At 45.0% G+C, this 21,794-nt stretch overlaps 1 protein-coding gene and 1 pseudogene across 2 annotated transcripts; both read left to right on the plus strand.

Moving 5' to 3' along the window:
- The first annotated feature begins 3,011 nt into the window (after positions 1-3,011).
- LOC125525558 (disease resistance protein RGA5) lies at positions 3,012-21,374 on the plus strand. Of its 2 annotated transcripts, none has more exons than XM_048690565.1 (8): positions 3,012-3,150; positions 3,240-3,388; positions 16,641-17,460; positions 17,550-19,472; positions 19,687-19,888; positions 19,969-20,116; positions 20,240-20,376; positions 20,499-21,374. In XM_048690565.1, exons 2-8 carry the CDS (start codon positions 3,298-3,300, stop codon positions 21,105-21,107), a joined length of 3,930 nt encoding a protein of 1,309 aa, XP_048546522.1. In that variant the 5' UTR covers positions 3,012-3,150; positions 3,240-3,297; the 3' UTR covers positions 21,108-21,374. The 2 variants fall into 2 exon arrangements, with proteins under 2 accessions (XP_048546522.1, XP_048546523.1); XM_048690566.1 differs by having other exon boundaries at positions 19,969-20,104.
- LOC147956708 (uncharacterized) lies at positions 4,179-6,012 on the plus strand (annotated as a pseudogene).
- Positions 21,375-21,794: the final 420 nt, after the last annotated feature.

The raw sequence follows: 21,794 nt of genomic DNA on the forward strand, positions 1-21,794 counted from the left end.
TCACTCGACAAGAGGCCAAGAATGGATCAAGGCGACTGAAAGAAGTTGACGACGTCATCCGTGACAATTGATTCGAATCAAGGAGCTCGTGTCGCACAGGAAACCAGTCGGAAGGATCCTCAACTCCTTCCCCACTCAAACCTCGATCCATTCGGGGGCTAATGATGAAGCTATGTACCTAGGGTAGGGGCATGGACCTGTCCTAAGTGCCCTACCCAAGGACATCCCTAGAAGAAGTCACCTTTCAATCGATTTGGAGGTATCCCACTCGACGGATTCAAGACACTCGACCACGGAGCTATCACTCGACCACGAAGCCAACCACTCGACTGCCAGGAGATCTAAAGTCACTCCGCACGCAAACGGTCGGTCATTAAGTAGCTTTTATGGTCATCATAGCACTTTATTAGGGGCGTTACCAGTAACGCCCAGCCTTAATGTACTTTAAATCCTGCATTACTGAGGGCTGGAGGGGCCTGGCGAACTCTATATCAGCCACCCCCCTCCTCAGTATCAAGGGTTCGCACCCCTGTTATTCACACACCTATAATCCAATCGACTGCCTTCGGGCACCGAGACGTAGGGCTGTTACTTCCTCCGCGAAGGGCCTGAACTCGTAAACATCGTGTGCTTACAACTCTTCAATAGCTAAGATCTAGCCTCTCCATTCATACCCCCCTACATCACTGTCAGAGTTAGAACCACGACAGGTGCAGCCACCTTAGGGATCAACACAATAGTTGTGCTATTCCACCCGTCAGGTATCTTGCCTGTGTTTATGGCTTCCAACACCTCCTTCACTAGATCGCCCTTGATCATACTCCAAAACCGCTTATAGAATACTGCATGTAATCCATCCGGTCCAGGGGCCTTGATGATCATTTTAGAATTTAGTCTACATCCCGAGTCATCTTCACGCCGCTCCAAACCCGAGGATTCAGTTTTTCTTTCTTATGTTGTGCAGCCTAGTACTAATTTATGCACATGATAAAGTATGTTTCTCATTATAGCGTTTCTTATGTTATTTTCATGGTAGCACATCAGATCACGCCAAGTCACATCACACTAACAACATAAATTAGTAAAAGGAAAACACCTCCTAGAGAATATGATCATCTTACAATTTAGGTTACATCCTCAAGTCAACTCTCAATCATGCCCGTCCGACCCTGATGGATGTTCTTAAACACAATACAGACGCAGATGCTCATGTACACGCACATACACTCGCTCATATGACCGCATGCAGGCACACTCTACCCCTATGAGCATCTCCTATATATGGAACCGGCACAACATCATAACATTGACGAGGTCACCATAGGGGCCGCGTAGTCAAGGGAACATCTCCTCCCACTGAATGAACTTCGACGAAAGGGTGAAATAAATCCAGGAAAATGCGAGCACCAGTACCAACTCTAGCACTTGAACCCCAGTGGGTTGGTTCCACCACAAGAAACCTAACCATCTCTGCATCACTAAGTTTGCAACCCGGTTGGATTCGTTTTTTTTTCTTATGATGTGCAGCCTAGTAATAACTTGGTTCACTTGATAACTTATTTTTCCCTTTCTATATTTTCTTATGTTATTAACATGGTACCACATCACATTAACAAGAAAAATTAGTAAAATTAAAACAACTCATCCTTCTAGTAATAATTTGTTCATATGATAACATATTTTACCTCTTTATAAGTTTTTCTTATGTTATTCTCATGGTAGCACATCACATCAACAAGATAAATTAGTTATAAAAAATAAAGCCTATAGATTACGATCATTTTACAATTGAATTTACATTCCCGAGTCAACTCCCACTCACGTATCTCCAACCCTCGTGGATTTTGCCAAAAGAAATGCTTATGTTGTGCAAGCTAGTAATAATATGTTCATTGTGATAACTTATTCGGTAGCACATCACATCACATTAAAACAACACATAGAGAACATGATCATTTTACAATTTAATTTACATCTCCGAATCAGCTCCCAACTCCCAACCAAACCCGATGGATGTAGTTTTTTTTTTCTAATGCTGCACACCTAGTAATAATTTGTTCAAGTTATAACTTAATTTTTCTCTTTGTAACATTTTCTTATTGATATGCATGGTAGAACATCATATCACATCCAATTGAAAAGGATTTATGAAAAGAGTGACGAATATGATGAGATCCACCGCGTCTTCCCTCCCCGGGGCCTGAGGTTGCACCCAGCCCTAGCTCCCCCTTTTCCCTCACCGTTGTTGCCGCTGAAGGATGCTGGTCTTTCTTGTTCACTTTCGTAGCGGCGAGCTCCCCACTTAGCGGTCAAGGTGCATATTTGCGTGGCAGTAGGGCTCCTATCTTTCATGCTCTTTTGAATTTTGTTAGGGTTTGTGTTCTGCTCAGAGATGCGAGGCGGCGGCGGCTCTCTGACAACAGAATAAGGTCCCCCCGCCTTGTCCCCATGCTGGTGGTGTTTCTAGTATCGTTGGAAGGCGTGTGGAGGTTTGTCTCCGACGGATCTAATGGGATTCGGTTGGTGTTTGTCTTTGGTGGATCCACCTGGATCTTGTCTTCGTTCGTCTGTGTTCGTGTGTCTACAGGTCTGTGTTCGGCAGTTGTTGTTCTGGTGCGCTGGTCCTATGAGACCTTAGCACGACAACTTCCCTAATGTCTAATACAACAAGGTTTGTCTGGCTTCGATGGGGGAGGGGCAAAGACGGCGGCGCGCCTTCGGCTCGCACGCTAGTAGTCGTGTCTAGGTGGTCTACAGACCTAGATATATTTTTTACTTCTAGGGTTCTTTGTACTATATTGACAGTTCATGAATAGATCGGAAGTTATTCTCGCAAAAACAAACAAACAAACAAACAAACAAACAATAAAGAAACAAGGGTGTGGGCCCAGGAAAGAAAAGGAATACTACTATTCAGCAAGGCGGAGGATCTATTAGTAACATTTCTGAAGTTGGAGTCTTTATATGCATATATGTTCCAGTGTTGTCATAGCCTTGCGACTTGGAAACGGCAGACAGAAATACAGTTACTTGGTCGCATCGAAGAAGAAAGCTACCGAAGAGACAGAGAAGCCTCCTTCAGTTATTTGGAAGCTGAGACGAAGCTTGATCGGCTCCGTTTACCATGATTTAGTATTTTGACGTTGGTTGGTAAGTGTTGTTCGATCTACCTCCCTTCTGCATCTGCGTTGATTGATTTTGAGTCATTCCATCCATGTCTCTTTCTTTTGTCTGTCCAGACGCTGGGTGAGTGCAAGTTAAGGAGATCGGTCTAGCAAAGGTAGCTAGCTCTGATCGATGGAGCACCTGCGAGAGATCGTAGAAGAGGAGGCCAAGGAACCACCTGACGTGCACAAGCTCATCCTCTCTGATCCGAGTCTTACCCGAGGTAAGCCCGCGACAGCCCCTCACGCTTTTGACTGCTTAACAATTAACTGGTTGCATGTCTTTTGTTTGAAAGCAGAATTCCCCTTGCTTTCCACAAAATACGAACATTAAGTTTCAATTCAAAGTTTGATCAAGTTTATAGAAAAAATAGCAATATTTTTATTTATACCTAATTAATAATAAAGAGAAAAACTTTCTTTGTTCTCCTTCCATCACCGTTTTATATCCGTTAATTTTGTATCAATCATAAAGAATGACGCATAGGATTTACAAAAAATAATCGGCCAGCATTTACTGCCTCCGTTCGCTCGACTGGGTCCCAGCCTAGGCTACGCCAGTGTTTCAAAAGAAAAGAGAAAAAGTCAGGCCGTGAAGCCAAGTACAAGGGCGTGTTAGGCTCGAACTCACTACCTTTCTACGTAATTTGTACATTTAGGACCAACTAAGCTTTTTTTTACCATGGTATAATCAAAGTCGTTCACAAACACGAGCATATACTCACCCTTATAAATGCAGACACGCACACGCTACTCTTATGAGCATCTCCGAGAGACTGAGCAGGTACATCACATTGAGATTGATGAAGTAGCTACAGACACTTTCATAGTCGATTGGAACGTCTCCTTGCACCGAAGGCACACTGCCGGAATGTCTGAAATAAATTCAGAAAAATGCGAGCACCAATGTCAAGTCTAAGACTAACTCTGGTGGGCTAAGGATACCATTATCCTCCTAACCATCCAACCATAGGTTGGTTTGCACCAAATAGATAGTCTTGACCACCTCTTGCCCGAGCCGCTCCCGCGGGCGGCAGGGCGAACCCTAGCCGCCGCCGCCGGACCACTCCTCTTCCTCACCTCCTCTCCTCCTCGCCGCCGCCGGAGGGCGCCGCCGAGCGAAGCGCGGTCAGCGTCGGCGGCGGCGGGGTCCTCTGGCCTCCCTCCCCTGTTGCTCGCGGCGCGGGCGCGGCGGCTTGGCAGGGACGCGTCGCTCGCGCCTGGCGGCGCGGCTTGCCGGTGGAGTGGCGGCGGCTGCGCTGTGGTTGGGCGGCGTGCGAGGTGGAGTTGGCCGGGACGGCTCTGCTGCGGGTGGTGTCGCCGACGGCCCAGATCCCCTTGTCAGCCGGCTCGGGCTGCGGCAGCTTGGACCGGAGGGCTCACTGCCTTGACTTGGTGGTGCTCCGGCGAGGCTGAGGGGCCTCTTGCTGCTGTTGGCTGGCGGCGGGAGAGGCTCGGGGGGTGGAGTGTGACGGCACGGGGGCGGGCAGCAGCCTCGGTGGCGCGCCGCTCTGCTGCAGGGCAGTTCGGGGCTCCCCTCGGGGTCCTGGCGTGGATTTGGGCTGCCACGGCGTGGTGGTGGCTCATAGCGGTGGTTCGGCTTGGCTCACGGTGGCGGTAGGACATCTCCGGCGTCGGTTCATCGGTGAGCGGCCTGTTTCGGCTTCGACCCCTCTTCTCGTCGTCCGGGCACTACCCTCGTTGAAGGGCTGGCCTTCTCCCAGCTGCGGTCCAGTGCTCGTCTCGCGCCCAGTGTTGCGGGATCGAGCTCGTCTCGCGCCCGGCAGCAGGACCGAGCTTGTCTCATGCCCGACAGCAGGACCGAGCACGTCTCGCGCCAGGCAGCAGGACCAAGCTCATCTCGCGCCTGGCTACAGAATCGAGCTCGTCTCGCGTCTGGCGCAGCAGGACGGGTCACCGGAGGCCAATTTTGGCCGGCCTATCGTGTTTCAGCGGTGGGGGCTACCCAGGAGTGTGAAAGGCAAGGCCTTTCCACTCGTCTCTTTGGTTGGGGTAGCGACGGGCTCGGGTGAGATGGTGTCAAGGTCTTGGATGCCGGGGCGGCGGCCTTGGTGGTGGTAGCGCGGTGCTGATGGGTAGAGCCCATGGCTTGGTGCTGCCCGGTGACCATGGCCGTGTGGGCGGCATGGTGGCTCTGGTGTGGCGTTTGGGGCGGTGAGTGTTGGTCGGGGTGAAAACCTATTCTATCTTCGGACGGACCGGCGGCGGCGTAGCGCATTCCCTTCTTGAAGGCGTCGTCGCGTCTCTCATCGGTCATCGTGTTGCTCTAGGGGAAACTCTGATCCTCGGGCCGGGCGGCGGCGGCGCGTTAGCGTCGTAACCTTCTTGAAGGCACCGCCTTGGAGCACACGGTTCATCATATGCGGCTTCATCTCTTCGCGGTGGCGTGTTCACGGTGGAGGACCCTGATTGCTCTTGTAGTGTTAGGGGTGGTGCTGTTGCGCTCAGCGCCTATGTATCCGCCTTGGGTGTGTGCGTGTGTTGTCGTGGGGTGCGTTTGTACTTGGGCTGTGGTTGTTCATTGCTTTATATATAAAGCGGGGCAAAAGCCTTTTTCGGTAACTAGCTGGTTTACTAAGTACAAGTTATGTGATAACTCAATCCGGAACCCAAGTTCAGAAGCACCCGATGAACAGTAAAAAACAAAACAAAATCAAAAAGTTCCAAAATTTTTGATGTATGAGTGTATGATGTCTGTGCCAAATTTCAGTGCATTTGAACATATGAGTTGCTCTCGGAAAAAAAAAAGTCAGGTTGAAACGGTATAAAATAGTAAACTTTTTCACGGACCCAAATTTCTTTTTTTATCTGAGAGCTACTCGGATGTCCAAATAATAAAAGGGCTATTTCTTCTAGCGGTGTGTCATGGCAATTGCACCAAAGTTATGAAATGTTACCCACCAATGTCATCTTTAAGTGATAAAAATGTTTCACATTGAGAAATCCCCAGCCCGGGCCGCGTCATGCAGTAGTGACCTTCTATACTGTGCTCTGTGCGCTGGGAGAGGACGCAGCTCGCCCGTTTGGGCCGGCCATGTCTAAACGGCCTGTTAAAAAAAATCCTGCCAGCCAGTTTTTTAGATTTTGGTCTAATATTTGTTCCTTTTCTTTTTTGTCCTAGTTTTCTCCACTTCAATCGTTTGGGCCTTCAAAAAAGTTTAGAAAATTCAAAAAAATAATTTTTAAGTAAAATATTTAATATATCATAAAATATTATTGGATTCAAAAAATGTTAGAGATTTTGCAGAAAAATGCTTACTCATTAAAAAAATATTCGAAAATATGAATACAATTGTCCGGGAAATCCAAAAATGATCATTATTGTTTATAAGGTTCATCCAATAAAAAATGTTAATGAAATTGAAAAAAATTCATCAATTCAAAAAAGGTTCATGAATGGGAAAATATCATAAAAATTCAAAAATTGTGCGCAACTTTCAAAATAGTTTATTCATTCATAAAATGTTCGTTATTCAAAACATGATCATGCATTTCAAATAATGTTCACTAAATCCAACGAGTGTTCGTGAATTTCAAAAATTGCTCCACCAATTTGCAGAAAATATTAGTCAATTCTAGAAATGTTCGCCAATTCAAGAAAATTATTTAGAAAAATGATGACAACTTTATATTTTTTATTTCAAATATTACAAAATGTTGATCAATTCAAAATATGTTCTTGATTTTACAAAATGTTGAAAATTTGTAAAAGTGATCACGAATTTGAGGGATGTTTACGATTTCAAATATGTGAACGAGTTTAAAAAATGTTCATGATTTCATGAAAATGAGACTGGTAGTGTATCTCAATGATGTAGCAAAATATGTTCATGCCCATTGGAGATTATGATTATTTTTCGCCCGTTGCAATGCACGGACCCTTTTGCTAGTAATAATAAAGGGACTATTGCTTTTGGTGGTACATCATAAAAATTGCCCCCAAATATGCAAAATATTACCCACCAATGCCATCTATAAATAATAAAAGTGTTCCACATAGAGAAATCCTCTGCCTGGACTGGCCCATGCAGTAGGGACCTCCTGTACTGCGCCATGCATGCTGAGAGAAGACGCAGTGCGCCCTTTTGAGCCGGCGCATGTTTGGGCGGCCTATTTTTTTATTTCTTTCCTTTCTTTTCTGTATCAGTTTTTCTGCTTTATAACATTTGGGACTTCAAAAAAGTTTCGAAAATCCAAATAAATGAGAATTTCCAAATAAATCATAAAATATTTCTGGAATCCAAAATGTTCACGATTTTGCAAAAAGATGTTTGTTTATTGAAAAAATACTGAAAATTTTGAAAACGACTGTTCAGGATATCAAAAGGTGTTCGTCATTTTCTAAATGGTTCATGTATTAAAAAGTGTTAATGAAAATGAACCAAATTTCACCAATTCAAAAAATGTTCATGAATGAAAAACTGTCCTTAAAACTAAAAACTGTTCCTGACGGACAAAATAGTTTATTCGTTCATAAAATGTTCACTATTCAAAAAATGATCATGCATTTGAAAAAAATTTCGTTAAAACAAATAAATGTTTGTGAATTTCAAAAATTGCTCCACCAATTTCTAAAAAGGGTCTGTCAATTCTAGAAATATTCGCTGATTCAAGAAAATTATTTAAAAAAATGCTCACAACTTTATATATTTTTTGAGGCAAATAGTGCAAAATGTTCATGAATTTAAAAAAGTTCTTGATTTTACAAAATGTTTGAAAAATTGTAAAAGTGTTCTCGAATTTTAAAAAAGTTTATGATTTCAAATATGTGAACGAGTTTAAAAACATGTTCATGATTTCAATAAATGTTCAAGATTTGGTGGGACTAATAGTGTATCTCGGTGATGTAGCAAAATACGATCATGGCCATTGGAGATTACGATTAGTTTTCTCCGGTTGCAATGCACGGGCCGTTTTGCTACTACTAATAAAGGGCTATTGCTTTTGGCGGTAGGTCACGAAAATTGCCCCAAAGTTGCAAAATATTACCCACCAATGTCATCTATAAATGATAAAAAAAAGTTCCACATAGAGAAATACAACGCCTGGGCCGGCCCACTCAGTACGGACCTCCTATACTGCGCTCTGCGTGCTGCGAGAAGACGCAGCGCGCCTGTTTGGCCCGGCCTATGTCTGGGCCGCCTATTTTGAAACTTTTGTCTTTTATTTGTTCTCTTTCTTTTCTGTATTAGTTTTTTCTACTTTAAATCATCTAGGACTTCAAAAAAAATGTTTAATAAATCATAAAATGTTGATAGACTTAAAAAATTTCATGATTTTGCAAAAAAAAAGTTTGTTTATTCTGAAAATAGTCAAGATTTTATAAACAACTATTCGGGCAATCAAAAGATGTTCGTTATTTTTAAAACGGTTCATGTATTAAAAAGTGTTAATGAAATTGAACAAAATTTTGCCAAGTCAAAAAATGTTCATAAATGGAAAATTATCCTTGAAATTCAAAAATTGTTCATGACTTACAAAATAGTTCATTCATTCATAAAATGTTCGCTATTCAAAACGTGATCATTCATTTCAAAAAATGTTTGTTAAATAGTAATTTTTTTCGTAAATTTCAAAAATTTCTCCACCAATTTCCAAAAAATGTTCGTCAGTTCTAGAAATGTTCGCCGATTCAAGAAAAGTATTTAGAAAAATGCTCATAACTTTATATATTCATTGTTGCAAATAGTACAAAATGTTCATGAATTAAAAAAATGTTCTTGATTTTACACAGTGTTTGAAAATTTGTAAAAGTCTTCACAAATTTGAATAATTGTTCATGATTTGAAATATGTGCATGAGTTTAAAAAAAGGTTCATGATTTTATGAAATTGAGAGTGATAGTGTATCTCGGTAATCTAGCAAAATGTGGTCATGGCCATTGAAGATTATGTTTTTTTTTTCTCACATTGCAATGCATGGGGCCTTATTGCTAGTAATAATAAAGCACGAAAGCTTTTGATCCTATGTCGTGTCTTGTTGGAGGAAACGCCCTGCCTATATAAGCAGTTTTACATAACCCCCTAATATACGTGTTAATCACCCTGCAGTCTATTGAGAATATTTTTTTTTCGAATAACCAAATCTTTTAAACCGTAACTTTTATTTTAACATGTTATATATGAAATGTTATTAGAAAAGTGTGTAGAATTTGAATATGGTATTATTGTACATGTTAAATATTTTTAAAATGGTATCTAGGTTGCAGTGTAATCAGTGGCGCATGATTCATCTTTATTTCGTCCCAGCGATCTGTATCGCAACATTTGAAATTAAACATTAATATTTGAAAAAGGTTATAATCCTTGGGCATGCTGTACTTGCACCAGGTTCTATTTTTGTACATTTCATGATCTAAGACCCTACATACGTACCATTTCTTAACGAAATCCACGCGCATACTTACTAACGGACTACACAATTTTTTGTAGTGAATACAGGAACAATTTTTATAGGATGTACATACATTTATAAAATTCATGAACATCAAAAGTCCATGAAGATTTTTTTTGAAAACATCCGAAACATTCGTGTGATCGTCATGAATGTTAATGGTGGAAATGATAAGTACAATCATAATTTGTGCTTTATATATATATATATATATATATATATATATATATATATATATATATATATATATATATGTGCTTTCTTGAATAGACTTAATTTATAAATGTGGTCTCCTCAGTATCAAACGGCACCTCAAAGATGGCGCCTAAGTGTGGTCGTAGGTGCACGCCATTAATATGCCGAGTCAGAATCAAAATTGGATCGAAATGATAGCGGCTTAGGTAAAAAATATTTACTGTTCTGCTGCACCGCACGGGCATGTTTACTAGTCTCCTTTCATCACCCCTTTATATCCGTTAATTTTACATCAACCATAAAGAATAATGACGAATGCCGGCTAAGATTTGAAATAATCGGCCCACAGTTACTGGGTCCGGGAACTGCTGGGCTGAATCCGTTCGCTCGACTTGGTCTCAACCTAGGCCTACGCCAGTGTTTCAAACGACAAGAAAAAAAGTCAGGCCATGAAGCCAAGTACAAGGGCGTGTTAGACTCGAACTGACGACCTTCCTACATAATTCGCATACACAAGCATACACTAACCCTTATAAACGCACACTTGCACACTTTATCCATATGAGCACATCCGAAAAACTGAGCCGGTACATCATATTGAGATTGAAGAAGTCGCTACAGAAACCTTCATAGCCGACGAGAACGTCTCCTTGCATTGAAGGCACATCGCCAGAATGTCTGAAATAAATTCAGAAAAATACGAGCACCAATATCAAGTATAAGATTTGGACTCTCGTAGGCTGAGGATACCACTGTCCTCCCAATCATCCAATCATAGGTTGGTTCGCACCAACTAAACTAGCTGGTCTATGCTTATAAGTACAAGTTATGCGATAATTCAATCCGGAACCCGAGCTCTGATGCACCTGATGAATAGTAAAAAAATAAAAAAAAACAAGATAAAAATGTTCTGAATTTCGTGATGCATGAGTGCGTGATGTCCGTGCCAAATTTCAGCGCATTTGGACATATGAGTTGCTCTTGGCAAAAAACAAAACAAAATCAAATCGAAATAGTACAAAATAGTAAACTTTCTCATAGACCCCAAATTTGACTTTTTTTAGAGCTACTCAGATTTCCAAATACATGAAACATTCAATGATGTACCTTTAACGTATAATAAAAATGGACTGTAAGCTTACGCATACAACACTAAAACCCTAACATTACAAAAAGAGCAAAATAATACCAGCAACGGCACAAAAAACACCTGCTACGGGTACTTTTGTTACCAGTGATGGGCAGAAAAATTTATCAGTGGCAGGTACAAAACCACGCCCGCCACTTCTACTTGAGTTACCAGTGGCCGACATCAATATGAGCCCGCCACTAGTTTGTTAGGTCAGAATAATCGTGGGACTAAAAATACCAGTGGCGGGCACAGGCAACTTTGATTCCATGGCTTATCTGCGCCAATTTTATTAGTGGCGGTCATAAAGTATGTAAAAATACTAGTGGCGGCCATGAATTTGTGCCTGCCACTACAGTAATTTTCCAAATTACTATTGGCAGATGCTGGAGTATGTTCGCTACTAATGCGGCCCCACCTATAAGCCTTTCCCAGTAGGGTGGGGTGGATTGGCCTATCACAAAATTTAGTCAATTTTAGATTTTGGCAGTTTTAGCATAAAAGCTATTGATACTTATAACAATCCAATCAATGTAAACAAGTATAGCAATGGTAAATAACATAACTTGCATGAATGCAAAGGAGTCGAGTTGAGAAGGAAAACATAGAGAAACTCGATTGTGTTTTCTATAGGTGTGAATAGTTGGCACTATCCAATATCCATGTTCATGGAGGGTTTAAAGTAAAGGTTCTAGGATCACAAGGATCCTGGGTTTGTTGCCCACCAAGCGGGCCACCAAGAACAACCAACTTAGGCCGTACAAACTGTCGAGTCCTGCACGAAGGATCAAAGGGGTAAATCTTCACGAAGCACGTGATCTATGGGACCGTACAAACTCTCGAGTCCTTCACACATAGAAAATGGTATGCTCTGAGAAGACGACTCGCCCTCCCTCGTCTCTCCCTCCGCCGCCACAAGAGGTGCTTGCCGGTGCGGGTGTGCGACACCTATGAAGGTTGCTGCAGGGATGTAGCGGCTCTGTCTTGTTGGAGGGCCTCGCCGTTCGTGGCGATGGATCCGATAGGTGGCGCACGGCATGGCATGTGCGAGGGGGTGTGCTAGTTGGTTCTGGCGGGCTACCTCCCCTGGTTGTGCGGGCAACCGGGGGGGGGGGGGGGTGGCGGTCATTGGTGTTGCGGTGACCCCTCGGTAGTGTGCCAGTGCATCATGGAGAAGCTATGCTCCCGATCTTGATCTGCTCTGATTCATGATAGTTCCAGCCCTTGGCAACTGCAGTCGTCGTCCCCGGGGCACTGACTAGCGGATCTTGTGGATGGGCGTGATTCCTAGGGAAATTCATGGCTGGCGTGGAGGCCACACCAAAGGCCATGCCTTCCAGTGCCATTTTCCTTCCTTGAGGCCCTGGTGTAATCCCCCCCCCATCCTTCCTCGAGCACAGGTGAAAACTTGCCCTTCCATAGTAGGGCGACGACGGCACATCCTGCTGTGCTTGTTCCTGAAGGCATCATCCGGGAATTGCTCTTGTGGTGGAGCCGGTGGTGGTTCCATATGGAGTGAGGCGGCCAGGTCTTCTCAACAAAAGCCTACGCGGTCCCTAGTTTGGAGGGTCCATGCCAGTGGTGCGGATTTCCCTCGAGTTGTTGCGGTACGCTGCCCAGAGTGAGCCTTGAGCTCCGGTGATTCCAATCACTGACATCACATGGTGTTGCCCCCCTTTAGGCCTTTCTTCATGGTTCTACGCCTTTGATCGACGAGTCTTAGCCGACGCCCTATCTTGCTGCTGTTGGCGACGGTGTTCTAGTGGTCCGTTTCCATTGCCTGTGGGTCTACTTCTGTTGTTACCCTTCGATAGCTTGGGCGCCTTGGTCTGGATTCTAGTGGAACCTCTCTATTGGCTGCTAGTGCAGCACCCGTCTGGGTGAAAGGGTTGTGGCCCTTCGCGGTTGTGGAGACAGACCTTGTGCTGCTCATATTTGGCCCTTTGGATACAGTCAGTGGCACGATACTTGCTCGGTGTTGCCCTCCTCTTGAGGCCTTAGTTAGCTTAGCTAGTTTTGGCATTGTGGTGGTTGATGGCAATGGCGTTTTTCTCTTTCCTTTGAATCATTCCTCTTAGCACTCTGTATCTGTGTTCCGCTTTGTTTTCATTTCTGTGTCTTTGTAATTCTGGTCGGTTGATGGCTTTGTTAATTCAAAGTCAGGCTTGGTCGATGCATTTTCTCTAAAAAATGATAGGCTCTCCATTGACTCCTAACCATCCAAGATGTGTTCACCATCGAAGAGTAACGAGCAAATCAAAGTCACTTGACAAGAATTCCTCAAATGATCTTCAATAAAAGTACATTTAAGAATTCAAAAGAACACTCTCCCACAAGAATATGATTGTGGTAAAAGTAATTTCCTTTTGGAGTAGAGATTCAACAAAGGGGAAAATATTGGCTTTTAAAGAATGCGATAAATGTACATGGAATCATCTAACACTTCTTTTCTTATTTTCATGCCATTGAGGCCTCTTCCTTCTTGTGGCAGTAGATAACTGATTGGAATGTTGTGGAGTGAAGTGCTCTACAATGGATGAAATAAATGGATGGGATGTATGATGATAGTTATGGTAGCAACCACGAAAGGGCATGGGGATAGGTAGAGAGAGAATACAAAATCCATTTGTTATTTAAAAAGTTACTACACTTGAAGTACCATATGAAAAACTTGTGGTGCTTTCGAGTCAGTTTAAACAAATTTAAACAGCCAGGGCAACATTCAGAAACCAGAGAGAAAACAATACTACGACGTAATGGTTGAAAAATGGGCGGTGCCTACAAACAAAAATGTGGCTCTTTCTGCATAGACAAAACATCTACGTATCTGGTAAAATCAATTGCTTTTTTTCTAGAAAAATGAGGCTGAAACCCCAGATCTTTGCATGAAAAGATGCACACAACCATTTTATTAAATTATTTCATAAATGTGTCGCAAGAATATGCATCAAACAACACGAAGCCACGATTTCACACCTACAAGCTCAACAATGCGGGATGCCATCATATCATCCAACCATCTAGAACCGGGGTCATCACTGAGCCACCCGTATGGTGTATCAAGAGAACACATCCAGTCCAACAAACACTCAGAGTGCACCCCATGCACACACTCCAGAAGCCACCACCACCATCGAAAAGTCAAGCCATCTCTAGGGTAGATATCAACAATATCCCTGCTAGACCAGGTGTTGACGCCACCACGGCGCCAAACAACGCAACCGCTCTACACTTGTCCATGAAGACGCCTCCGCCGCCGATACTCGGCTGCGCAGTGCCGTCGAGACCAGCTTTCGTCGACGCTATAGATACAACGCCACTCCACCTCCTGGACCCTCCAACAGCTGCTCCAAAACGATACCCCTAGGAGGGAGAACGGCGCCAAGCGTCACCATGTTTGATCTGGAAGAACTATATCTTAGGATTTCCCTCGGAGCAGCCAGAGTGAGTAGACGTGAACTGCAATGAGGATGCATTTGATAGGGTAACAATGCATAGACGTCGCCATCGTTCGCCAGAGTTGCTTCAATTTTCACTAGCATTCATGGCTCCATTCATCGCCGCTGGCAGAAACCGACGGGCGAGATCGGTCCAGACCCAGCCAAAGCCAAAGCAACACCGCAACACCTCCATAGGCGGCCATGATCTCCACTAGGGCTGGACGTACAGAGCAGGCTTTTCGGCCCGCTCGTGGCTCACTCGGTCTTGGCCCGCTCGGTCCTGGCCCGCTAGAGAAACTGGCCGGTCCGGTCTGCCAAATTGAGCCCGAAAATTTGTCGGTCCGGTCCGGGCTTTGACCGGTCCGACCGAGAGGACCGAGAAAACACTGTCATCGTCGCCACCGTTCCTCGTCATCGCGGCCACCGGCAGCCCCCGGGTGAACCTCCGCGTCCCCAAGCTTTCCCTCTTCTTCCTTCATCTCCTCACCATGCGCCATAGCCTCTCGCCGCCGCTAGCCGTCGCTGCTGTGCGTGCACCGCCGATGATCTCGTGTTCTCGACCTGGCATTGGCAGTGTTATAGCTGCGGGTTTCGCTGCCATGGCAGCAAAAAGAGGCGGCGACGATGACGGTTTAAACACAGCACGCACACGGGCCATCAACTGGGATAAACGCTCGATCGGCCATGAGTCTCGGATTGTGGAGAAATGCTCGACCGTGATTTCCGCTTCCAACAGATCAGGAAAGTACAGTGTTTTCTTTTTGGAAGGCAATAGATTTAATAGCGTCTGCTATAATCACGCGCCGTGATCCTATGCTGCCGTTTTCATTTTGTTGAAGCATATGATCAGGTCCATCAGCCGGCACGTTGGTCTCTCTTCCGTTGCTCTCTCTTCAGTTTCTGCACTTTTATTCAGTCGAACAGGTAAAAGAAAGTACGACATAAACAAGGCTCGATCCGAAAATCACGGCGCCATTGACCACTAACTCGACGTCAGGTTTGATCCGCTATTTATGGCAAGGCCAGCACTCCGGAAATCATGGGCTCATGCGCACCCTACATTAGTTGCATATACTACAGAAAAACTGCTAAGGAAGGTTCATGGCTAGCAGCCGCGCACTTTCGACGGCACATCGCCCACCTTGCCGCCGTCGCTTGCGCATGTCGCCCACCTCGCAACAGCACCCGCGCACGTCGCCCACAACTCCGCTGCCCCTGCACCTCGCCGCCGGTGGTTATTGGCCGGTCCGCTCGGTCCGGCTCGGGCTTTGCCGCCGCCGGTCCGGTCCGTGAAAACTGGACCGCGTGGCTGGTCGGTCCGGACCGCCGCCGGCCGGTCCAAAGGGTGGCTCGGTGAGGGACCGGACCGGCCCGGACCGTGTCCACCCTGAATCTCCACTAGCAAGGATAGGGGGCTATCACCCCATGCCATTGCGACGCGCCGGAGCCAGAGCACCAGCTAATGCCACCAAGGCGATGTTAGGAAGGATGACGACTGCGGCCAGAGGAGCACCAAGACGTGCTGCCAGGCCGAGCCACCCCCACCAGATCTTCGCGCTGCTGTGACGCACAAGGACAGACCGGGGCACCCGCGTGTGGCTCCGCCTCGGCCGCGCCCTAGAGAGTAGAGATGCAACGGAGGAAGGCCTCGCTGCCGCCTTCATCCCCTACTCCAGCTTTTCCAGCGGTGCTCCAGCGGCGGCGATGGCTAGGGATAGTTATATAGGACATGTGATGCATATACAATAGAATTTATCTCTACAATTAAAGGAGATTTGCTTCCATCGCCTACCCCCTCCCTCGGTTTCTTCCTCCCCACGCAACACTGATCCCTCCTTGGTTTTCTCTTTGTTTTTTGGTATTCTCAACCAATCCCGCACAAAATAAAAATCAACATATCTCTTGTTATTGAAGGGGAGTTGGTTCCGTCGCCTCCCCCTCCCTCCGTGTTTCCTCCCCACTACCACCTCCCTCCTTGGTTTTTTACCCTTTATGGCGAAAGCTTGATGACCACAACTGTCCTCCCAAAAACACTTGAAAGAGAAGCCCTTCACCTCGAGGGTTTGTAAAAGGATGGGCCATTTGTACTTGTAATAATCCCTCAAAAATCTATTTAAATATTACTCCATTCAGCCTTTTCAGTTGTGTCCATGAATTGTCTCATGCAAGATTACCATATCTTCAAGGTCGTCTGAATGGGGCAGAGATAATCTGTCTAGACACTAACTGCTTTATTATTTACATATGTACTAGCAATAATGGTCAGTAATTAATTATATTTTTGTATTCTGTGTTTAGATGTTTCGACTCGAGGCAGAGAACGAGGCAAAGTCAGGGCAACAAGGGTGCCAAGCAGTGCTTCGCTGGGTGCCGCGAGATCCCTTGTTGGGAAGCTAGACATGCTGCATATAGCTCCCCCTAAAGGATGCTCCTCTGGGAGGGTCAATGATGGGATACGCCTCCTCAAAGATGACGTCGAACAGTTAAGCTCATACCTTGATGAATTGTTAGAGGTGGAGGAGCTTCCACCGACAGCCAAGTGCTGGATGAATGAGGCCCGTGACCTATCTTACAAAATGGAGGATTACATCGACAACTTATTTGTTGCCAACAATACTAGAATCCTCCGCAAATTCTTCAATTACGTCAAGACTCCATGGGAGCTCAAGCGAACGGTGTATAAATTCAGGATATATGTCCAGGAGGCAATTCAACGGTATGAGGTGTACGTTCTATCATATTTCAACGTCAAGAACAGCTTGAGGCATAGATTTGTGTCCCTTGGTCCTATGCTTCCAACGCCATATGAAGACATAGTAATTGATGACCAGATAAATGAAGTTATCGGCTTATTGGCTAACAATGAAGACCAGCAGATCAAGGTGGTATCTGTTCTTGGATCAGCTTGTCTCGGTAAAACTACACTTGCTACAATGGTGTACAATAAAATTGGGAAGCAATACAGTAGTCGAGCTTTCATTCGGGTGCCCCGAAAGCCTGATATGAAGAGTATTTTCCGTGACATACTCTCGCAACTCCAGCAGCAGCAGCATCCGCCGGAAGATTGCAAGGAAGTTGACCTCATTGACATGATCAAGGAATATCTACAAGACAAAAGGTTGTTTGTTTTTCTGCAGATAAGCAAAAATAAATCTCTCATATTCCCTAAAGCCTAAAGCCTAATATGAGTCCATTATTGGCATGCAGGTACTTAATTATCATCGATGACGTATGGACTGCATTTGTATGGGATATTATTAATCATGCTCTTCCAAAGGGTGGTCGTGGCAGCAGAATAATAACAACTACAGAGATTGAGGACGTTGCATTAACATGCAGCTGTTATCAGCCGGAGCGTGTTTTTGTGATGAAACCTCTGGATGATCATCACTCAAAAAAGCTATTCTTTAGCAGAGCTTTTGGCTCTGAAAGTGATTGTCCTGAAGAATTCAGAGACGTTTGTACTGACATTGTTGAAATCTGTGGTGGTTTGCCGCTAGCAACAGTCAGCATAGCTAGCCTTTTAGCAAGCCAGCCTGTCATATCAATTGATCTATTGAAGTACATCCATCAGTCATTAAGCTCCCGTATCTCATCAGCAAGTTCTACTTCAGAGAGAACGAGACAAGCACTGAATCTGAGCTTCAACAATCTCCCTAATTATTTGAAGACATGTTTGATGTATCTTAGTATGTATCCACAGGGCTATAAATTCTGCAAGGATGATTTGGTGAAGCAGTATGTGGCTGAAGATTTCATTGATACTACAGAAGGGCAAGACATCCATAAAGTTGCAGAAAGCTATATCAATCAACTTATTGATAGAAGATTTATCAAGCCTGTATCTATGAACTACAATAATGAGGTGTTATCCTGTGCAGTTCATGACGCGGTACATGATCTTATTGCATACAAGTCTGTAGAAGAGAATTTCATCGTGGCACTAGACTACAGCCAAAAGAAAGTGCCAATTTCACACAACGTCCGTAGACTATCTCTCCTCTTTGACAATGCAAGATATGCCAAGAAACCATCAAACATCAAAAGTTCACAAGTTCGGTCACTTGCTTATTCTGGATTACTCGAGTGTATGCCTTGTATGAAGGAGTTCAAGCTTCTTCGTGTTTTGAACCTTCAGTTATTCAGCCATGGCCGCCGCGGCGGTGACACAGTAGACCTCACTGGGATTTCAAAAATGTTTCAACTGAGATATTTGAAGATTACATGTGATGTGTGCATAAAACTGCCAAAGCAGATGGGAGTGCTGAGATATTTGGAAACACTGGATGTTAGGGATGCAACAATCACCGATGTTCCATGGATCCATCTGCCACACTTGTTGCACCTTAGTCTTCCTGTCGAGAGACATCTGTTGGACTGGATTTTCAACATCGGGTTTGTCAGTCTGGCGACCCTTGGTAAAGTGAACTGCCTGCAGGATCTTCATCTTACCATTCCTTCTGTGCCTCCTTCCGACAATCAAGAGAGAATCATGGAGGCTCTGGGACATTGTTTAATTGGAGGACATGGCAACCTGAAAACTTTTGTAGTGGCTCATGGATATTCGATTAAGAATGGCGCCCTTGGTGGCACTTCGAAAGTAGCCGTTTCATGGCATAACATGGCACCTCCCCCTCGTCTCGAGAGATTTGAATGCTCACCGCATAGCTGCATCATATTTTACAAGATTCCTCCGTGGGTTAAAATGCTTGTCAACCTATGCATTCTGAAGATCGCAGTGAGGGACATGCAGATGAGTTGTGTTGATATCCTCAGAGGATTGCCCGCCCTCATTGCTCTGTCGCTGTATGTCGAGACGGCGCCGTATGAGAAGATCATCTTTGACAAGTCTGGGTTCTCTGTTCTCATGTACTTCAAGTTGAGGTTCATGAGTGGTATTGCTAGGATAATTTTTTTGAAGGATGCAATGCCTGATCTCTTGAAGCTCAAACTAGGATTCAATGCCATCCCCCAAGTGGATCAATATGAACATGGTATCATCAGCATCGGTCGTATGCCAAGCGTTAAAGAGATCTCTGCAAAATTTGGGGGTGCAGCTTCTGATGGAGTGTATGACTTGGTTAAAAATCATCCGAGTAATCCTAAAGTCAAGAGATCACCTGATAAAAGGTACCCTTCCACTGTTCCTTGTACTCCCTCTGTCTCATAATATAAGAGTGTTTTTGACACTACACTAGTGTAAAAAACGCTCTTATATTATGGGAAGGAGGGAGTAGAAAACATACATATGCCCTCCTTTACTTAGACTTGAATTCTTCAGTTAAACCTGATTTTATTCTTCATGCTCTAACAAACCAAGCTAGCTAAATGGTTAATGTAACAGTGAAGAAACAGAGAGCCCACCGCCAGGGATTATTGATGTAAAAATCTTTACCCTGTACGAGCTCATAGACGCCACCAGCAACTTCTCTAGGAATAACATCCTCGGCGAGGATGACTTCGGCCACATCTACAAGGGCACCGTCGTTGGGTTCGGCCCCATCGCTGCTGTGAATGGCCACAAGTGGACAACAATGTACCAGCAGGTATGTGCGTTCTTAATTTTTCTTTTTTGTTCTGTTCCAAAAGATGTATGAATGAAGTTAATTCATGTGTGATCGATCAGACGGACTTGCGGGATCTCGGGATGATGCAACATCCTCATCTGGTGAGGCTGCTGGGGTACTGCTACCAAGACGAGCACAGGATACTCGTCTACGAGTACATGCCCAAAGGCAGCCTCAAGCACCACCTCTTGGAGAGTAAGCATGCATGTATTAATTCATGGTCCATGGTTTGAGATTTAATTTGTCGTTACATACATATAGCTTCTGTTCTGACCGATCGATTGTTTAAATTTAATATTCATCAGTGCATACATATAATGATATCCGCAGATCCCCCTGTGCCATTACCATGGTCGACACGGCTCAACATCGCCGTCGGAGTGGCTGAGGGGCTGGCTTTTCTGCAGGAGCATGGCAAGCGGATATCCTACAGTGGTTTGAAAGCCTCCAACATTCTGCTTGACTCGGTAATATTATATGGAGATTTGTTCATATTAAACTTTTCCCCTGTGCCTCCTAAGAATTACTGTAGAGAAGAACGTACAGCTCCGAATCTATCCTTGGTGTTTAATCGTGATGTACTCTCCAGGATTACACAGCCAAGCTGTGGGGCTTTCGCCCGGCGATGGACGGCGGTGTGCGGAAGGATGGGGCGTACATCTTGACGGCAGAAAGAGATGTGTACTACTTCCTGGGTGTGGTGCTCCTAGAGCTGCTGTCTGGGCAGCCGTGCATGGACAAGAATCGAAATCTCGTCCAGTGCTCGCGCTCCTACATGTACCTGCTGGACACGGGCCAAACGCGCAAGCTGCCCCGTAGCATGGAACCCACCATAGAGGACAAGCTGCGCCGTATCATGGACCCGAGCCTGGAGGGGCGGTATTCGTCATCGGCAGCGTGGAGCACCGCGCAGATGGCGCACCGGTGCCTGCATGACGAGGAGCCACCGAGCATGCACGAGATCCTGGACGCCCTCGAGCCGCTGCTCGACGATCATGCCAAGGACGGGCCGAGGCCGAGGATTGGCATGCGACCGCCAAAGGAAAGTGTAGCCAAACGGCGGCCGGTTGGGGCAGTGCAAGGGAGAGGCAAAGCTAAGCAGCAGCAGGCTAAGGAGGTGGACCAACCAACAACGAGGGCTTCTAACTCTGCTGTCACTCCTCCGATGATGCACTCAGCTCCTCAAGGAAGCGAATGATAATGACAATGCAGTATCTATCCAGGCTCCACCAACCCGTCAACTCTAAGTTGCTAGCTCCGACAGTCCATATTTATATTTGTATCTTATCATAATTTGGAATGCACCATGTTTACATACATAATTTCCACACCATTGTGCGCGATGATCTCTTCGTCAGCCGACCTCGTCTGTGTGCCGTAGCACATTCCTGTATGTTAAGATAATACTACGTACCAAACATCAAGTTCAGCCTTGCCCTCTAAAGTTTATGTTGAAGATTGTTCAGATTTATTTTGGTTTATTAGCTCATCCTCTAAAAACAATTTACTTTTTACTGACGAAAAGGCAGGGCCACTGCTTTCATTGCGTATAGACGGAAAAAAGAGGGTTACAAAGTAAGATCAGAGGGGGGGGGGGGGGGGGGGGGTATTGTTTGTAGGTGGAAATACAATTCGGAACATTAGTCTGGTTCTAGCGGTCTTTCTACTAGTGCAAGACTCGCCGCTGGCCAGCATCCACCCAGTCTTTAGCCTCAATCTGAATTTTGGCGAACAGGCGCGTAGAGGTACATGACGTGTTTTTGAAAACTCTTTCATTTCTCTCCTTCCATACCATCCACCAGACAAGAGCCATCGCAGATCTCCAAGACTACGCCGTCTCCTTGTGCATACACATAGAAGAACGTTGCCACCAGTCGATCATGTC

Source organism: Triticum urartu, chromosome 7A (assembly GCF_056163025.1).
Source record: "Triticum urartu cultivar PI428250 chromosome 7A, HENAU_Tu73, whole genome shotgun sequence".
NCBI classification, from domain to species: domain Eukaryota; kingdom Viridiplantae; phylum Streptophyta; class Magnoliopsida; order Poales; family Poaceae; genus Triticum; species Triticum urartu.

Excerpts from the sequence above, each read along its gene's own strand:
- LOC125525558 (XM_048690565.1), top strand. The coding sequence starts at position 3,298 with ATGGAGCACCTGCGAGAGATCGTAGAAGAGGAGGCCAAGGAACCACCT. Across the intron at positions 3,389-16,640 it reads TGATCCGAGTCTTACCCGAG|ATGTTTCGACTCGAGGCAGA; the intron begins GTAAGCCCGCGA and ends TTCTGTGTTTAG. Across the intron at positions 20,377-20,498 it reads CCAACATTCTGCTTGACTCG|GATTACACAGCCAAGCTGTG; the intron begins GTAATATTATAT and ends TGTACTCTCCAG.